Raw genomic sequence first — 17,059 nt, forward strand, 5'->3', positions numbered from 1 at the left:
CTAATGATAATAAACTAAATATTGCATTTGGTACTCATTGACATCTGAGGACATGGGTGACACTGTGGTCCAAACCACCGAGCATCTTGGGCTTGCTGATCAGAAGGTTGGCAGTTCGAATCCCTGCAACGGGGTGAGCTCCAGTTGTTCGGTCCCTGCTCCTGCCAACCAAGCAGTTCGAAAGCACGTAAAAGTGCAAGTAGATAAATAGGTACCGCTCCGGCAGGAAGGTAAATGGCGTTTCTGTGCTCTGCTCTGGTTTTGCCAGAAGCTGCTTAGTCATGCTGGCCATGTGACCTGGAAAAACTGTCTGCGGACAAACACTGGCTCCCTTGGCCAGTAAAGCGGGATGAGCGTTGCAACCCCAGAGTCGTTCGCAACTGGACTTCAACGGCCAGGGGTCCTTTACCTTTAGTAACATCTGAAACATGTTTATATCTGACTTAAAATCTCTGTTGTATAATGCATTTTTACTATGCAATGAAGGGTTAATTAAGCATTCTTAATTTATTAAGAACCCTACACAGCGTATGCTTTTATACACTCTCATTCCTTTGTCACCCTTTGCTTCTCTCATAGTAATTTGTTTGCTTTTTATGTAAACAGTTGATATTATTTGTTCTTAGCAGGGAGTTCATTTCATGTTGCAGAGGGACACAGGTGGTGCTGTGGTCTAAACCGCTGAGCCTCTTGGGCTTGCTAATCGGAAGATCAGCGGTTTGAATCCCTGCGACGGGGTGAGCTCCCATTGCTCTGTCCCAGCTCCTGCCAACCTAGCGGTTCAAAAGCATACCAGTGCAAGTAGATAAATAGGTGCTGCTGTGGTGGGAAGATAAACAGCGTTTCCGTGCACTCTGGCTTCAGTCACGGTGTCCCATTGCGCCAAAAGTGGTTTAGTCATGCTGGCCACATGACACCATCTCCCTCTGCCTGAAGCGAGATGAGCGCCGCACCCCATTGTCACCTTTGACTGGACTTAACTGTCCAGGGGTCCTTATCTTTTACCTATTTTACCATTTCATATTCCTTTTCATTTCATGCTCAGCCTCTTTGAGTCAGGAAGTTCAAAGCTGCACCCAGCTTTCATATTGTTTATTCTGTTATCAACAGGTTGGGCACTGATTTCCTTTTGGGTGAAGAAAGAGACAAAGTGGATATTGAGCAGTCCCACCTTCTCTCTATGACCCAGTAGCATTTATCCACCTTCTCCATTCAGAGGGCCTACCGCTTGCTTGTTCCTCTTGCTTTGAATGTAGCCAAAGAAACCTTTCAAAATTATTTTTAACTTGCAAGCCTGAGCTCACTCTAAGCCAGGCATCCCCAAACTTGGCCCTGCAGATGTTTTGGAGCTACAACTCCCATCATCCCTAGCTAACAGGACCAGTGGTCAGGGATGATGGGAATTGTAGTCCCAAAACATCTGGAGGGCTGAGTTTGGGGATGCCTGTTCTAAGCTTTAGTCCACCTGACCTGCTCGCTGCAAGATCTTGCTTCACAATTTCCCCTTTCTTCCATTTCTTATACTTCTCATCTCATCTGTAAGCTGAGCCACACTGGTTTCTTTAGATGCATCCCACTTTTCTTTCTTGTTGGAATTGTCTGCCTTTTGGCCTTCAGTATTTCACCTTTCAGAAACAGGTCCCATTTGATATGCTCCTGTTGTTTTTCTTTTGCCTTTTGGGCTTCTCTAGATTATCAGTTTATATTGCAGTAATTGTACGATTTTTATTTATTTGCTTCAGCGGGTCCCAGTGTCTCTAACCCATGCCTAATCATCTTCCTTTTAATATTCTTAAAACAAGACCCCCCCCCCAAATTCCTGGTTTTAATCATTGAAAATTATGAGGCCAGTTAGAAATTAAGAATAACTGTTGTATTCTTAATTTTGTTCAGCTTTTTAGTCCAAGCTCTTTATTGTGGATTTGTAAAGACTGGACTGCTCCTTCAGTGCTGATGAATGCAATTCCTCATATTCCTTAAGGGAGCAAATAAGCTCGTGACTCTTGCACTGTGGCAAAGCCCACCCCCGCCATTCATTCTATGCCACTCCCACAAAATGGGGCTAATACAGCATGAAAGCCAAAATCTGGGATTTCAGAAAAATGGCTTTGAAAGACCCTGAGTATTTTCATTATTGGTGAATGAAGTTTATTTTATAGTATATGAAGTAAAATGTACATGCAATGAGTCTATTCCTTCTGTTCTCTTTACAGCACTCTATTCAGTAGATACATAACAGAATTACATTTTGTTAGAGGCGCTCCAAAGCAAGCCAGGGGGACACAGACCCAGTCTTGGTTCCACTGGTGATTTCCATAGGTGGCTTGGATCAGAATGTCGTTTGCAGTTGGGATGACATCTACAGCTACTTTTTGCCAAAACCCATCAAAACAGTTCTCTGCTCTGTGCAGACAGTCCAAATCCTACCTGCAAACTGCAGATCTGTTCCCTCTAATACTAGCCACTACTGTACTTGGGACTTGTGCACACTTCCACTTGTCTCGTGTCCAGAAAGCATGCGCTCAAGCAGTTTTGCATTTGCCCCGCTGCTTTCCCCTGGGAAACCCCACCGTTTCCCGCTGAATTGGGACAAACGAAAATTTGTGGAAAACCAAACTACAGTGGTACCTCGGTTTATGAACTTCATCTGTTCCAGAAGACCGTTCTTAAACCGAGGTGCACTTTCCCTAATGAGGCCTCCCGCCACCGGTGCCCTACCACCGTTCGGCTTCCATTCTTAGACTGAGGTAATGTTCACAAACCAGGACACTACTTCCGGTTTTGTGGAGTTCGTAAACTGAATAGTTCATAAACAGGGCTGTTCTTAAACCGAGGTACCACTGTATCTTCTTTTTTTCCAGTTCAGCAGTAAAGCATAAATGTTTTCCCAGGGAAAAGCAAGGCAAACAGAGATGTGGAAGAGGTCTTGCTGTGTCTGCAATGTTTTAGGTCTGGTAACGGAAAAGCCTTTCAGGTGCTAGCTGACTAATCCACCATCTTGCCTAAACAATAATCCCTCTTTGCACACATCTTATGCTACGTAGCAGGATTTGTTTGCAGTTATTTGCCAGATGAATGTAAAAACAGCAGCAGCCAAGAACAGGTGAATTGCCTTGTTCCATCTTGTACAGCTAAGCATCCCCGTGAAGCTCACAGGCAAGGCATCATGGAGATGGCTGCCCCCTTCTCTGGTCAGCAAAGGGATGCTGCCCCTGAATAGTTAGACCCTCATTTTATCAATGGCTAACAGCTCTTCGGAGTGTCCTCAGTTTGATTGATATGGCTCTTTTCATTTTGCAATGCCTGAACTCAACGGTGTGGGAGTAAGAAAAGCAAGTCCGACTGAAAGTGCACATAGGTTTGGTTCTGTTTCTCATCTATAATGACCTCTTTTCTGATGAGTCCCTCTAAGGAAGAGAATAACTTCCTTTCCTTGACACTTCAATGGCTAATGAGCTTGTGTCTAGGCCCAAGGGAAAGTGGGTTGCCTAAGTCGTGTGTCATTCATGGCTTGCCATGTTCCAACTGGTCAAATGACCTGAAGTTGTGAATGCCTGACTTGGGAAATGAAAGGAGTTTCGGTAGGTTTAAAAAGAAACAAACAAGATACTTGCTTTTCCTCATTTGCTGGCGAGCTCAGAAGCCACGAGGACTATATCTTAGTTAGCGAATAACTTCAGCCTTGTAGGACCTCATGTCCTGTGCTTCAAGTTCTGGTTTCTCCTGCCACGAGAGATGCAGTGAAGAAAGGCAGCTGCCAGGTGTTTTGCTGTTTTTATTGGTTTCCCTATAGATGTGTGTATCACATCCTATGGCCAGGACTTCCATAAATTAGCTGTGTGCGTGTGAAGAAATCCTTCCTTTTTGAGTTGAGGAATTGATTTCATAGTGACCCAGTGTCCTAGTGTATTTAGAGAGGAGGGCTTCACTCTTGACACACCATCAGTGATATGGCTAGAGTTGTGGCAGTGATCCACATTGTTAAAGCTATTGCAATATCTTTGGTTGGCTTAGGGCAGTAGAACAAACTTTTCCCACTTGTGTAGAACTGCATTTCTTTGAGGCTCTTGACACCCACTCAGATCTCATTTTCTTCTAGGAGTGAATATAAGAAGAAAACTGGCATTCTTCCTAGAAATTAAAATTTTCCAGTCTTATACAGTACTTCATAACAGTGTTATACAAATCATTAGTATTTTTATATTTAAATGGAAGGTGGCTGAATCTAGCCTAATGTTTAAGTATCTTTACTCCACTACTGAAAGACATAGGAATAATTACTTTAACATAAAGAGAGAGCAGGTAAGACGTTTGGACAGCAAACAGGAAATAGATTTTTTTACAGGGGAATATCGCCTATACTTCATCTCCAACCATTAGCGGTTGCAAGAATAGTCCTGCTGTCCCCAGAATGCACACAAGAATAAATACCCACAGGAAAATGCGATCAATGACCATGGCGACGTATTTCCAGTCATCTTGAGTCTGGAAAATAAAATTTTTTTTTATCAATTCAGGTACAACTTTTATAAACCTATTGTGGTAGTATGAAAGTTCAATACAGTATTTGTGATTTGATATAACAAAATCCACCATGTGAATTTGCTCCATGGCTGGACTGGTATTGCAGTGTTTCCTCACCAGGACCATCAGCCTGAAAAGGTTCAGAAAAGAGCAGCCAAAAGCATCGAGAGGCTGGAGCAGCCGCCTTATGGGAAAAGGCAGTGTGGGGGACTGGGAGGAAAAGCTGAGCAAGAGGCAACATGATAGAAGTGTTTCAAGTATGTGTGACATGGAGGAAGGGGGCAGGAAATGTCTCTCCCTCACAACACTCAAACCTGACATCTAACAAAGCTGAATGTTGGAAGATTCAGGACAGAGAAGAAGTTCAACTATGAACTTCTGCTCCCACAAGAGGCAGTGAAGGCTTTAAAGGAAGATTGGACAAATTCATGGGGGAGAGGGCTATGGATGGCTGTGCTCTGCCTGTTCTGGATCCCAGTTGCTGGAACCCATAGGAGGGGAGAGGGCTCTTGGGCCCGGGTCCTGCTTGCAGGTTTCCAGCAGCGTCTGGTCAGCCACTGTGAGAACAGGATAGTGGACTAGATGGGCTTGATCCAGCAAGCTCTTACTATGTTCTTACTGTACGTAATACACAGTAAGTAGTATTACTACTACAATGAGTAAGTAGTAAGTAGTGTGTCATCCAAGTCAGTACATCTTGTGACGGTGAACTCCATGCGTGTGGTGGACTGAGTTGCAAGTGATAAGGGAGCCCAGAATCTGAAATGGTGAGGACGGAGGAAATAGTACTGGGCTAGGTGAACAAATAGTTTGACCTGGTACAAGATAGCTTCCTGTGGTTCCTCACCCCTGCAGTCTGATGTTTTGTTCCCTGGGTACACAGGTTTATTGCCCTGCTCTGCACCATGACTTAGGAACCTTTCACCTGACAGATGCTAATGGACTATGACTCCCATCATCCCTGGCCACTGGTCCTGCTAGCTAGGGATGATGGCGGTTGTAGTCCAACAACATCTGAGGACCCAAGGTTGAGAAAGGCTGATATGGAGGGTCAAAGGTTCCCTAGCCCCGATTTAAAATGTGGTGCATGTAGCTTGAATAATTAATAAAGTTTGCCCGTACCTCCTTGGCTTCATTTTGCATTCTCATATTTTCTGCAATGTATTTAATGCTCTCAATCGCATCTCTCATTTCTGGCGATACAACCAAAGACGAAAGCAGAGCGTCTACAGATTCAGAACTGGAGCTCTGGGTCAGGTTGCTGTTCACCTTGACATATTTTATATGTTGGTGTTGGTAGCAAACGCAGGTCGTTTCTTGGCACGGGAGGCTGTCTTTGTAGCACCTGGTCTCTGTGCCGCCAAAGCAGTCCAAGGGAGAGAGCTCCGTGTTGTAAGACGGCTTAGAGTCCTGGCCACTGTCATCTGGTTCACTGGTGGGCCTGGTCATGAACATGATCCTGGGGAGAAAGTTCAGGAAGATGGTTTTCACCCACTCAGGCATGGTGTGCGTCCTTGGTGTCCTGTAGTGTACATTGAGCACAAACACCGTAATGACTATGGAGAGAGTGACAAATATCATGGTGAAGAGGAGGTACTCCCCAATCAGTGGAATCACTAGAGAGGTTGAAGGAATGGTCTCTGTTATCACCAGTAGGAAAACAGTCAAGGACAAAAGGACCGAGATGCACAGCGTCACTTTCTCACCACAGTCGGAAGGCAGATAAAACACCAACACGGTTAAGAAGGAGATCAAGAGGCATGGGATGATCATATTGATGGTGTAAAATAAGGGCAGCCGCCTGATATAAAGGGAATAGGTGATATCTGTGTACACGGCTTCACAGCAGTTGTACTTGATGTCGTGTTTGTAGCCTGGGGCCTTAATGATGGCCCACTCTCCGCTCTCCCAATAGTCCTTCAGGTTCATAGTGGAGCCAACGAGAACCAGGTCAATCTCGGCTTTGTCGTAGGACCAGGAGCCAAACTTCATGGTGCAGTTCTGGTAGTCAAATGGAAAGTAGGTCACGTCTATTTTACACGAGCTCTTAAAAATAGCTGGGGGCATCCAAGTCACATTCCCGGTATAATTCAACAATGCTTTGGTTTTGTCGTCCACCTGGAAGTCTCCAACAGCACTAGGGAGGGGGGGAAACAACAGACCCCAAAGTTGTGTTCTCCACATTGTCACATCACTTTGTGAATTCCTTTTTTTAAAATGCCCTCAAGAAAATTCAGCAGCATTTTAGTGTGAATGTCTCCTAATTTGCAAAGCAAATTTCCCCTAATATAATGCATTGTTGAGTGTTATATTCACTAATGCATTTTAACACACACTTCACCCCAGCATGTGCATTTTTGCACCTCTCATTTGGCTGGAGAACTATATTGCAAAATTTGGATAATTTTTAATGCTGAAGGTTGGCTGTGTTTCAGCTCTCACCTTGTTTCAGAAATTATTAAACTGCATTGCATTTATCCCCCACCCTCTGGAACTGTGTTCCTCCCGTTGCCTGCAGTGTCTTCAGACTCTTGTTGGAACGGAAGCAGGGGGCCAAAGGTCGCCTCCCTGCAGGCAGCATCCTTGATCCTGCAGCAATTTACCTTTTAAAAACACAATACAGTGAATCGCTTGAACATAATTGGCATCATATCTATCAGATGTTTGGGAAACGCTGCCCTGGAGGGATGGCTGTTCTGCCGGGGTACGCACAGCCTCTTTCTTGACGCCTCCTAATGTAGATTGATGGGATTCAATTAGTGCCCCAATGTAGCAATTACAGTCATACCTCGGGTTACAGATGTTTCAGGTTGCGGACCGCCGAAACCCGGAAGTACCGGAATGGGTTACTTCCGGGTTTCGGTGGTTGCGCATGCGCAGAAGCGCTAAATCACGCTTTGCGCATGCGCAGAATTGCAACCTGCATGTGCACAGACACGCCACTGCGGGTTGTAAATGTGCATCCCACATGGATCACGTTCGCAACCTGAGCATCGACTGTATTGTTCTTTACTGTTATTGGAAGCTACCAGATTAGAAATGTAATGCTACCTCTGCCATACTCTGTTCCAAGTTGATTACACATTTCATTTCTTCAGTTCAGTAGAAGACACCATGTTAGAGAAACAATGGAAGGGAAAGGGGGGCATTGAGATTCATCTACAGGAATCCTAGAGTTGGAAGGGATCCCAATAGTCAAGCCCCCTGCAATGCTGGAGTTACAAACGAAAGCAACCATGACAGATGACCATCCAACCTCTCTCTGTCTGGACTGCTTAGGTTGTGCCAGTCCATAACACAGACACGCTACTGAGACAAGAGAGACTGATGTGGGTTGGATTTGTCCAATATAAGAAGAAAAGGCTAGCAAGGGAGTGGATTCAGATGATCACTTTGCCGCTTCTGATTTTGACTTTTGCAAGCAGCTTGTAGTGAAGCCCTTCTAGTGGCCCTTGTGTGATTGTGACTTAGTTGAGTCAGATATCCTGCGCTATGGTCCGTGGAAAGTCTGATGATCCCTGAGATTTGTGAAATGGCAAGAAATTGCAAAAGGGGTGGTGGGGCACAAAATTACTTCATGAAGGAGAAAAGGTAATACCAAGGCTTGGTCTGGAAACCTTGCCTGATGAGGAATGGTTGAGAGAGTTGGGAACGTTTAGCCTGGAGAAGATGAGAATGAGAGGGATATGATAGCCATCTTCAAACATCTAAAAGGCTGTTGCATAGAAGAGGGAGCAAGCTTGTTTTCTGCTGCTCTGGAGGTTAGGACCCAGACCAATTGATTCAACTGACAAGAGACTCCAACTAAACATTAGGAAGAACTTTGGGAGGTTGAGGGCTGTTCCACAGCGGAGCAAATTCCCTTGGGAGGTGGTGGGCTCTCCTTCCTTGGAGGTGTATAAGCAGAGGTCACATGGCCATCTGTCCTGGATGCTTGAGTTGAGATTCCTGTACTGCAAGCGGTTGGACTAAATGACTCTTGGGGTCCCTTCCAACTCTATGGTTCTATGTTTAAGGATGCATTTACTCTTTTGAGAAATAGCATGAGCAGGTTATATGGGGATTCCTTCCTTTCCAAATGGGCATTTAACAGTGAGAGTGCTGTGCCTTGGGATAAGAACCCGTGTTTTGCTTGTGGATGCTCTTGGGTCTCTGGTTATGTGGGTCTTGGGTAACGAGCCACTCCTAGTCAGAGTACTGGGCTGGACAAGAGACCAATGATGTTACTCTGTCTAAACCAGTGCCAGATGTTCAGTGTAAACCAGAGACTGGGAATCTGTGGTTCTCTAGATCAGGCATTGGCAAACTCTGGCCCTTCAGATGTTTTGGAACTACAACTCCCATGATCCTAGCTAACAGGACCAGTGGTCAGGGATGATGGGAATTGTAGTCTCAAAAAATATCTGGAGGGCCGGAGTTTGCCTATGCCTGCTCTAGATGATGATGGACTACAACTTCATCCACCCAGTGGCCATGCTGGTGGGACACAGCTTCCATACCATGGATTTTACTACACCTTTGGAAAGGGAAAGATGCTAAAACATAAATTAATCTTTTAAGAATAGACCAGACTGTATAATCTTACTTGTTATATAGCACAATATCTGGCTTCCAGATCTTCTGCGATGGCACTCGAATAAACTGAACACCTCCATACTTCTCTGGATTCCATTTCAGCTTGTAATCGTTCCACATCTAATCAATGAAGAAGAAGAGAAATCAAGTGGTATTTTAGAATTTTCCCACAACTTCTTATTATAGCTTATTCATTCATTCATTTTATTCATTCATTCATTTAGTGTGTTTATGTGTCTCAGTACAACTTACAAAATAAAACCAGAAAAAAAAAAGAAATGGGAAAATCAAATGTAAAAACAACACTAAAATTAGACCCAAAGTGCTCATCCGTCTGTCTGTCTGTCTGTCTGTCTGTCTGTCTACGATGCTGGGAACCATAGTTTATCCCTTGCAGAGCTATGATTCCCAACACCCTTATCAAACTACAGTTCTCAGGATGCTTTGGGGGAAGCCATGTTCTTTAAATGTGGTGTGGATGTGAGCTTTCTCTTCCTTCTCCACAAACACACCCAACATTCCATCCCTGATAAGCTGAGGGAATGTCTTTTTGTACATCTGCAAACCTCACAACACGCCCCCCCATTCCGCAATTAATTCCCCCTTCTGCAAGGGTGATGCTGTTTTGGCTGCCTAAGAAAAGATTCACAGGGTAAACATCAGAAATGCAAGGAATGTTGGGTCACCTTGAGCGATCAAAAGCCCCACATTTTCCAGTGGCTGGCTAAATCTGCCTCATAATGTGGGGTTGCCATATGTCCGGAATTTCCTGGACATTGCCAGGATTTGGCTGTCAGAAACGGAAATCGCTTAAATGTCTGGGAAAATCTGGATGCAACCCATGTCAGAAGTGCGGATTTTGGCGAATTTCCTTAAAAGTAGATCTTGGGGGGGGGGGGAAGCTCAATGTCTCGTGTTTGGATTTTCACTTTTTGAAATATGGCACCCCTAGATGATGTTATAAAACGGGGGGGGGTCTATAGTTTAGGATTTGCTCTCAATTTTCTGTTTTCTCAAAGGGGAGGGCACCCAATGAGATCTCTGAATTCCTCACATCATTTCCTTGGGATTTCTTCATTCCCCAGGATGCTGTTATGATTTATTTAATGCCAACAAGACAGACAACCACTAGGTGGCAGCAGAGCATAAAAAGTGTTTCCTGTTTCTGACTCTGGCTGCAGCCTTCGGGGTTTCCTTCTTCAATGGGTTCCTGGACCACACAGGTGTATCACCATCATGTATGTATGTATGTCTGTATGTATGTACTGCACTTCCTATCCCCCTTCCCCAGCTATCCCCCCAATATAGGACACTAACCTACAATTTTCCGCACCCTTAACACTACAGTTCCCAGGTTTCTTTGGGGGAAGCGCTGTGCTTTCAATGGTATGTGTGCAATCTACATATATAACTGAAAATACTTCCAATGCTTTTTGGTTGTGTTTTTTTTACAAAAATCCTAAAGCGTTCCTTCTGTGGTAGGGGCGGGTTTTTTTTGGGGGGGGGAGGTGTTACTTACATGTCTCAGCCATAAATTAGTCTCCATAATCTGGTTCACTTCGTCCTGGGAAAAGAAAAGTCATAGCTGGGTTTGAAACCCATCATCCAAGTTACATTCCCGGTGTAATTCAACAATGCTTTGGTTTTGTCGTCCGCCTGGAAGTCTCTGGGGATGGAGAGGGGCTCAGGCGTTTTTCTTGAGCTGGCTGGAGGGTTGCTCTGCAACCCAGGGGAAAATGGCACAGATGGGTTCCTTCACTTTCAGGTCAGTTATTACTATGACCATTATTAATAATAATCCACTCTTCACTCCAAGGCAGGTTGAAACATTAAAACGCAACATTAAAAACATTTTTTTAAAAAAAGCTTACAGCCATAAAAATAATGTGGATCCTAAAAACACAGACCTCAAGTGTCAAAAGCAAGGGAAGGCACCAGGCGACCCTCTGTGGGGCATACACAGCTTAGGGGCCACCACGGAGAAGACCCTCCACTCCCCAAAATAACCCTGAGGGGGAAGGAACTACCAGGAGGGCCCCCTCTGCTGATCCCAGTACCTGAGGGTTTAAAGGGAAGGAAGAGGCTTTCAGGTGTTTGGGGCCTGAGTTGTTTAGGGCTTTGAGCACCAGAGTGAGTACCTTGAAAAGGGCTCGAAAATGAACTGGCATCCAGTGCAGTTGTTTCAAAATAGGCTATATAATATGATCTGAGTAGAACCCCAGCCAAGTCTTTCCCCTCCTGCCCCTGTTCATAGCTTCTGTACTACCCCCCCCCCGGCTGGGCCAGTGGAAAGTGCCTGGGCTCTCCCCTGAACCCGTTTTGCAGTTCACATCCCATCCATTCACCAGAATTTTTGACTTCCAGTGTTGAGTGGCAACCTGACACAAATGGATTATTTCAGCAACTGAACTGGGACAAAAAGTACAGTCTCTGGTCCAGCTTTTGCCAACCCAGCGCCCTCTGGATGGTTTGTTTATTTAATTGGTTACTGCCTCTTCCCTTTTCACCCCACAACGTCCCTGTGAAGTGGGTGAGACTGAGATACGGTGACTGGCCCAAAGTCACCCGGTGAGCTTCATGGCCAAGATGGGATTTGGACCCGGGTCTTCCAGGTTCCAGGACTCTAACCACTATACCACACTGGCTCCCAGTCTGCCCATCAGTTGTAAAAGTCTGAAAACACCCGGAAGGCATCAGGGCTTCTCTCGCAGCCTACTCACCACCTTTACGAGTTGCGATAGGGACACCTCGAACGAAATCATGACCGGGTCAGACACATTCTCCACAGGCCTGATGATGTTGTTGTAATTGGCAAATAGCTCATTGTAGAGTCGGTGTTCAGCTTCGAAACAATGGCAACCTAAAAGAGGGCAGGGTTGGAGCACATACAAAGCTCACGACATTTTGGCCTGGATTTCTGAAACATTCTTGGCTCAGTCAGAGTAGGGCTGCCATACGTCTGGAATTGCTAGGACAGAGCTGGGATTCACCCATCGAAAATGGCATCTGGGCGGAATTTTCAAAAGTCGGTTAAAAATGTCCAGGGAAACCCAGGTAGATGGCAGCCCATATTGGAAGCGTTGATTTTGGGGCAAATTTCCTAAAAAAATAGCTTCAAAACTTTTCAATTTTTGAAATATGGCAACCCTAGCCGAGTCCTTCCCATAATCTACTACAGAACTTAAGAATATAAGAACCTGTGAAGAGCCATGGGACTCTCTCCAGTCCAGCACCCTGTCCTCCTAGTGACCAACCCGATTCCAAGCAGAATTCAGGTGCAAGAGCCCTCCCTCTCCTGCAGCTTCCAGAAACGCATTTGGTGGCAGGACAGAGCATCCTTGCTGGGGGAAATGCTGGGGATTGGAGCTGGAACATTCTGCACGCCAAGGGCTTGCTTTACCCCGTCCCTTCCTCTGTCTGAGAAGGGGACAGAACAAAGGGACAGAACTGACATCATCACCGTCGTTATTAACTGAATTTGCTAGTCTCTGTATCTTGCCCGGGGCAACTTGCAAGCAACTAACCACACAGGCAACCTCCATAGATATAAAAACCAAGGGGGAAAAGAAATACATTGGAAACTTCCGACCCACTTCTCAAAGGTCCCAGGTAGTGAAAGCCCAAAGGCTTGGTTGTGGAAGAAATGGTCTATGGTGGAACGGTCTACCTCTGAAGGCGCTGGGCTCTCTTGCATTGAAGGTTTTTAAACAGAGGCTGGGTGTCTGTCTGCCAGGGATTCTCTAGCTCGAATTTCTGCATTGCAGGGGGTTGGACTAGATGACCCTTGGCGTCACCTTCCAACTCCACAATTCTATGATTTCCGGTGAAAAATTAAATAACAAGCCATGACCCTTCTGCAACTGCCCTCCTTAGTGTGCCTCCTCCTCCACCAACAAACTCCATAGACACAGAAGAAAGGAGCCTGGGATTTATTATTTAGATGGAGAGATACCCAATTTAATTTACTTGGTGCCCATGCAGTTACAGAAGAATGGCATTGGATGTGGTGTGTTTAAGCAGTATAATGCGTATATCTAGCCAGCAGTGGGGATGCAATGAGTTTGGAAACATTAAAGCTGAGTTTCCCCTTTCCTTTCCTTTCCTTTCCTTTCCTTTCCTTTCCTTTCCTTTCCTTTCCTTTCCTTTCCTTTCCTTTCCTTGCTAAATTAAATCATGGAAAGTGCTGTTGATTTACTTGTTCCGAATATTGTCAACAACTACTGACCTCACAAAAGCAACTTTGCTGAATTGCATTCTGTAAGCTAAAATGTGCCTTTTAGTGGGGATGTAATGAGAATCATTGGACACAGCCCGTGTTTGTCCAAGAGTTGATGTTTGTTGGGGGGGGGGTTATTTTATAAAGTGATTAAAGCATGCTAGAGTATGCCATGTCGAATTAACATTTGACACAATTCACAGAAATCCATTATAATTAACCACAACTAACTGCATTAATTCATACAGCATGAACAAAGTACAGCTGCGTATTCCTGCAGGGTCTCTTCCAACTACAATTCTAAGATTATAAAAATACAGTGGTTGCTTGTCAATACTGAAGATGCTCTACTACCAAAATTAATTCTAGATACATATTCTCAGCCACTAACTATTTAAAAACTCAGAATTACTGCTACTGTTTTAATTTTTTTTCTAAAATCTCTGCAGTTAAAACCATGCACCTGTGCATATGGGCATTGGCTTATTTATTTTAGTAGAGGAGACTCCTTCCTACAAAAAAAAAAGTGTGAGTGAGCTAAGATCATGTTAGTATCCTGGGGTTTACAGTCATAAATGAAAGCAATTCATGGAGGAAGCTAAAGAAATATCTGCAGCATCACCCCCTCAAAAGAAATATATATATACTTGCCCCCCCCCCCCGGAGTTCAAACGCTCTATACTGAATATTTTCTATTAAGGCTAAAACAAAAGATTGATCAAAATGCTTGTGGCATGTGTAAATCATGTTCTGATGGTAGAACTGATCAACACTGTTTTGTGGCCGGGGGCCGTGCGTGAGCATGCACAGATTGCTTCTGAGCCCAGGGACGTGGCTGGTTTTCTTCTGCAACAGGCCCTTTGCCCCATGAACTGCTGTTCCAAAGTGCATGGGGGGGGGGTCATGGATTTTGCATTATCTTCACACCACTGTTAAATTTTCTGCGATGTGTTCTAACCATTTCGTATTGCTCGCTATGATTTGTTAAAAATATTTTGAAACGTTTCTAGCCAAGGGTGCACTGCTGATAGACATGGCAACAGAACCTCTTAAAACAAATTCCCCAGATTTGAAACATGAGCAGAAATGCAGAGGAACATAATCTGCTGTGCAAAGACGGTAGATCAAAGCAGACTTACAGTGGTACAACAATGTTTGCTACCATCTTGGATTAGGGGAAAAGAGGGGCACGCTTCGTTTTGCTCTCTCTTCAAACCGACACAATTTAGGGGCTGCTCAAAATGCAACGCAGACCCTGGACTCCCATTTGCAAAGGTGGCTGTGGTCCTCTGAGCAAGTGCAATTTGGTTGTGATTCTGTGTTCAGTCAACCAAGTAACAAAGCACAATTTATTTATGGTTGGACAGACCTGTGGATTTAACAGGCCATCCTAGGAATGGGTGGATTGCCTATAACCTCTGCTTTGAAAGCCATCTATTTTTGCACATCTAATGTTTTGCTTCAAAATCTTGCCTTTGTGAAAATCTGCCACATATCCCCTCAATCAACAGCTACTCAACAGCAGAACAGAAATTTGAAAGCTCATACTACATTTGTTTGGAGAGAAGTTTCACTCCTTGTATATATTCCAGGAGACAGGAAAACAGACATGTTCCCAATTGGTCAATAAAAACAGCATGAATTTTTATCCTCAGGTACATTTTACATCTTGCAGACATGTAACATTCAGTGCTCCAAACGTCCAGGCTGTAACAAGGTTTAAAATATTTCATTGGTTTGCTTGGGAAAGTGATATTTCCTTACAAAAAGAAGGAAATTACTAATTCTGAGTTAATTTATATATAACTTTAAGTCCTTCAGAGATAATCTCTTAAGTGAGACAACCTGGAACATTAGCATTTTAGATTTTTTCTTAAAAAAAACCCCAGCCCTTATTTTCATGTATGATTTCCTTGGCATAAATACGAAGTTTTCATCCGGCTTCTTTTGTTCTCTTTCCTCCCGCCTCTTCTAGTTGGCTTCTTCTTCTCTTGAGTTTTCCCTCTTTCCAACACCCACCTCTCTGCTGAAGATGACCCCACCCTCCCTGCTACCAAAACAAGCTTAAAGGCTGAGTTTGTCAGAGGCTGGGTCCCTTATCTCACATACATTCTGCAGGGTGAGGATGTCACCATTTCTGGCCTTACCACATTGTCAAACTGAAACACACACAACACATTCCCCTGGGAAATTACGAGAAATGTATGGCCTTCCCAATCAACCATTTTGCTTCTTCAAAGGAGAGATAAAAAAAGAATAATCCAGCTGCACAACCCTCCAGAATGAGAAAGAATCTTACATTACGGATTCCCAAACCCAACTTCAGGTTCTATTGAAATCCAATAAGTGTAGTCTACCCTTTGCAATTCCCCCACCCGCAGTCCTCTCCCCTAGCCGTCCACAGTCACTCACCTTTAAGGAAAGGGAAAAGAGCCACTGGCAGGAGCAGCTCCAGCATCCTCCCCACTCGGCAACAGAGCCTGCCGGAGACAGAAGCAGCTGGGCAGCTTTGCACAGACTCCTTGCAAAATAAGACAGCCTGGATTCTGACCGATGCAGCCAGGAGCCGTGGGTTGCCAGCAGGGCCCTGAACCTGCTGTTCCGTGCTTGGAAGCGCGCTGTATAACCACAGCCCTGCCCCTTTCCTGGCTGCCCACACCAAGATAGGAGAATTGTCAAGTCAAATAGGTGCAGCTACAGCAAGCATGAAACCTCCTCGTCCGCTGATGTGCTCATGCATAAGCAAAGCTGATAACCATAGTTAAGAGCTTTTGCACTTGGCCAGGCAGGGAAGATCGGAACCTTACTCCAAATCTCATGCCAAGCTATTTCAGACAAGTCCAAGTTAATGAAAATGGGATAATTGAATTTGTGCATGGAACGGATATTGACAAGACTTGAGTTTGCATATTATTAAAAGCAGCACTTTGGAGCTGAGCTGGTAGTCAGGCACCATTAATGAATTAGCTAACACAGTTCTTAGATGTTTTATGGATTTTTCTTAATGACCGCGACAGAAACGGAGGAGGTGTATGAGACAGAGGAATCTAGGCTCTGTGCTTGTACGCTATGGCTTTAATGTACATTCAAAGCACTTTTTTCCTGCAAAGAATTCTGGGCACTGTAGTTTGTTAAGGATGGCTGCGAATTTGAACTCTGCGAGGGGTAAACTACAGTGCCCAGAATTCTCTGAGGGGAAGAAAGTGCTTTGAATGTTCTTTAAAATTATGGTCCATACACTCTTCAGGAGTCACAGTTATTCCTAGATGTGCTGTAGGACCCATTTTGTTACTATGCAGAATTCATCATGTGAAAGGCTGAGCTGGATGAATCCCTAGCCGGAATTAAGATTGCCGGAAGAAATATCAACAACCTCAGATAGGCAGATGACACAACCTTGATGGCAGAAAGCGAGGAGGAATTAAAGAACCTTTTAATGAGGGTGAAAGAGGAGAGCGCAAAATATGGTCTGAAGCTCAACATCAAAAAAACGAAGATCATGGCCACTGGTCCCAGCACCTCCTGGCAAATAGAAGGGGAAGAAATGGAGGCAGTGAGAGATTTTACTTCCTTGGGCTCCATGATCACTGCAGATGGTAACAACAGTCACGAAATTAAAAGACGCCTGCTCCTTGGGAGAAAGGTGATGGCAAACCTAGACAGCATCTTAAAAAGTAGAGACATCATCTTGCCAACAAAGGTCCGTATAGTTAAAGCTCTGGTTTTCCCAGTAGTGATGTATGG

The 17,059-nt window shown here is 44.5% G+C and overlaps 1 protein-coding gene across 2 annotated transcripts; it reads right to left on the reverse strand.

Annotated features, from left to right (window-relative positions):
• Positions 1-1,642: 1,642 nt before the first annotated feature.
• CHRNA3 (cholinergic receptor nicotinic alpha 3 subunit) lies at positions 1,643-16,040 on the reverse strand. 2 transcript variants are annotated; one of them, XM_082238460.1, is made up of 6 exons: positions 15,728-16,040; positions 11,823-11,959; positions 10,619-10,663; positions 9,110-9,219; positions 5,647-6,661; positions 1,643-4,485 (listed from the first exon to the last, which is right to left on the reverse strand). In XM_082238460.1, the coding sequence occupies exons 1-6, from the start codon at positions 15,771-15,773 to the stop codon at positions 4,357-4,359; spliced, it is 1,482 nt and encodes a 493-aa protein (XP_082094586.1). In that variant the 5' UTR covers positions 15,774-16,040; the 3' UTR covers positions 1,643-4,356. The 2 variants fall into 2 exon arrangements, with proteins under 2 accessions (XP_082094586.1, XP_082094585.1); XM_082238459.1 differs by having other exon boundaries at positions 11,820-11,959.
• Between the last annotated feature and the right edge of the window lie 1,019 nt (positions 16,041-17,059).

This window comes from Podarcis vaucheri, assembly GCF_965113315.1.
Source record: "Podarcis vaucheri genome assembly, chromosome: 9".
In the NCBI taxonomy this organism is placed as follows: domain Eukaryota; kingdom Metazoa; phylum Chordata; class Lepidosauria; order Squamata; family Lacertidae; genus Podarcis; species Podarcis vaucheri.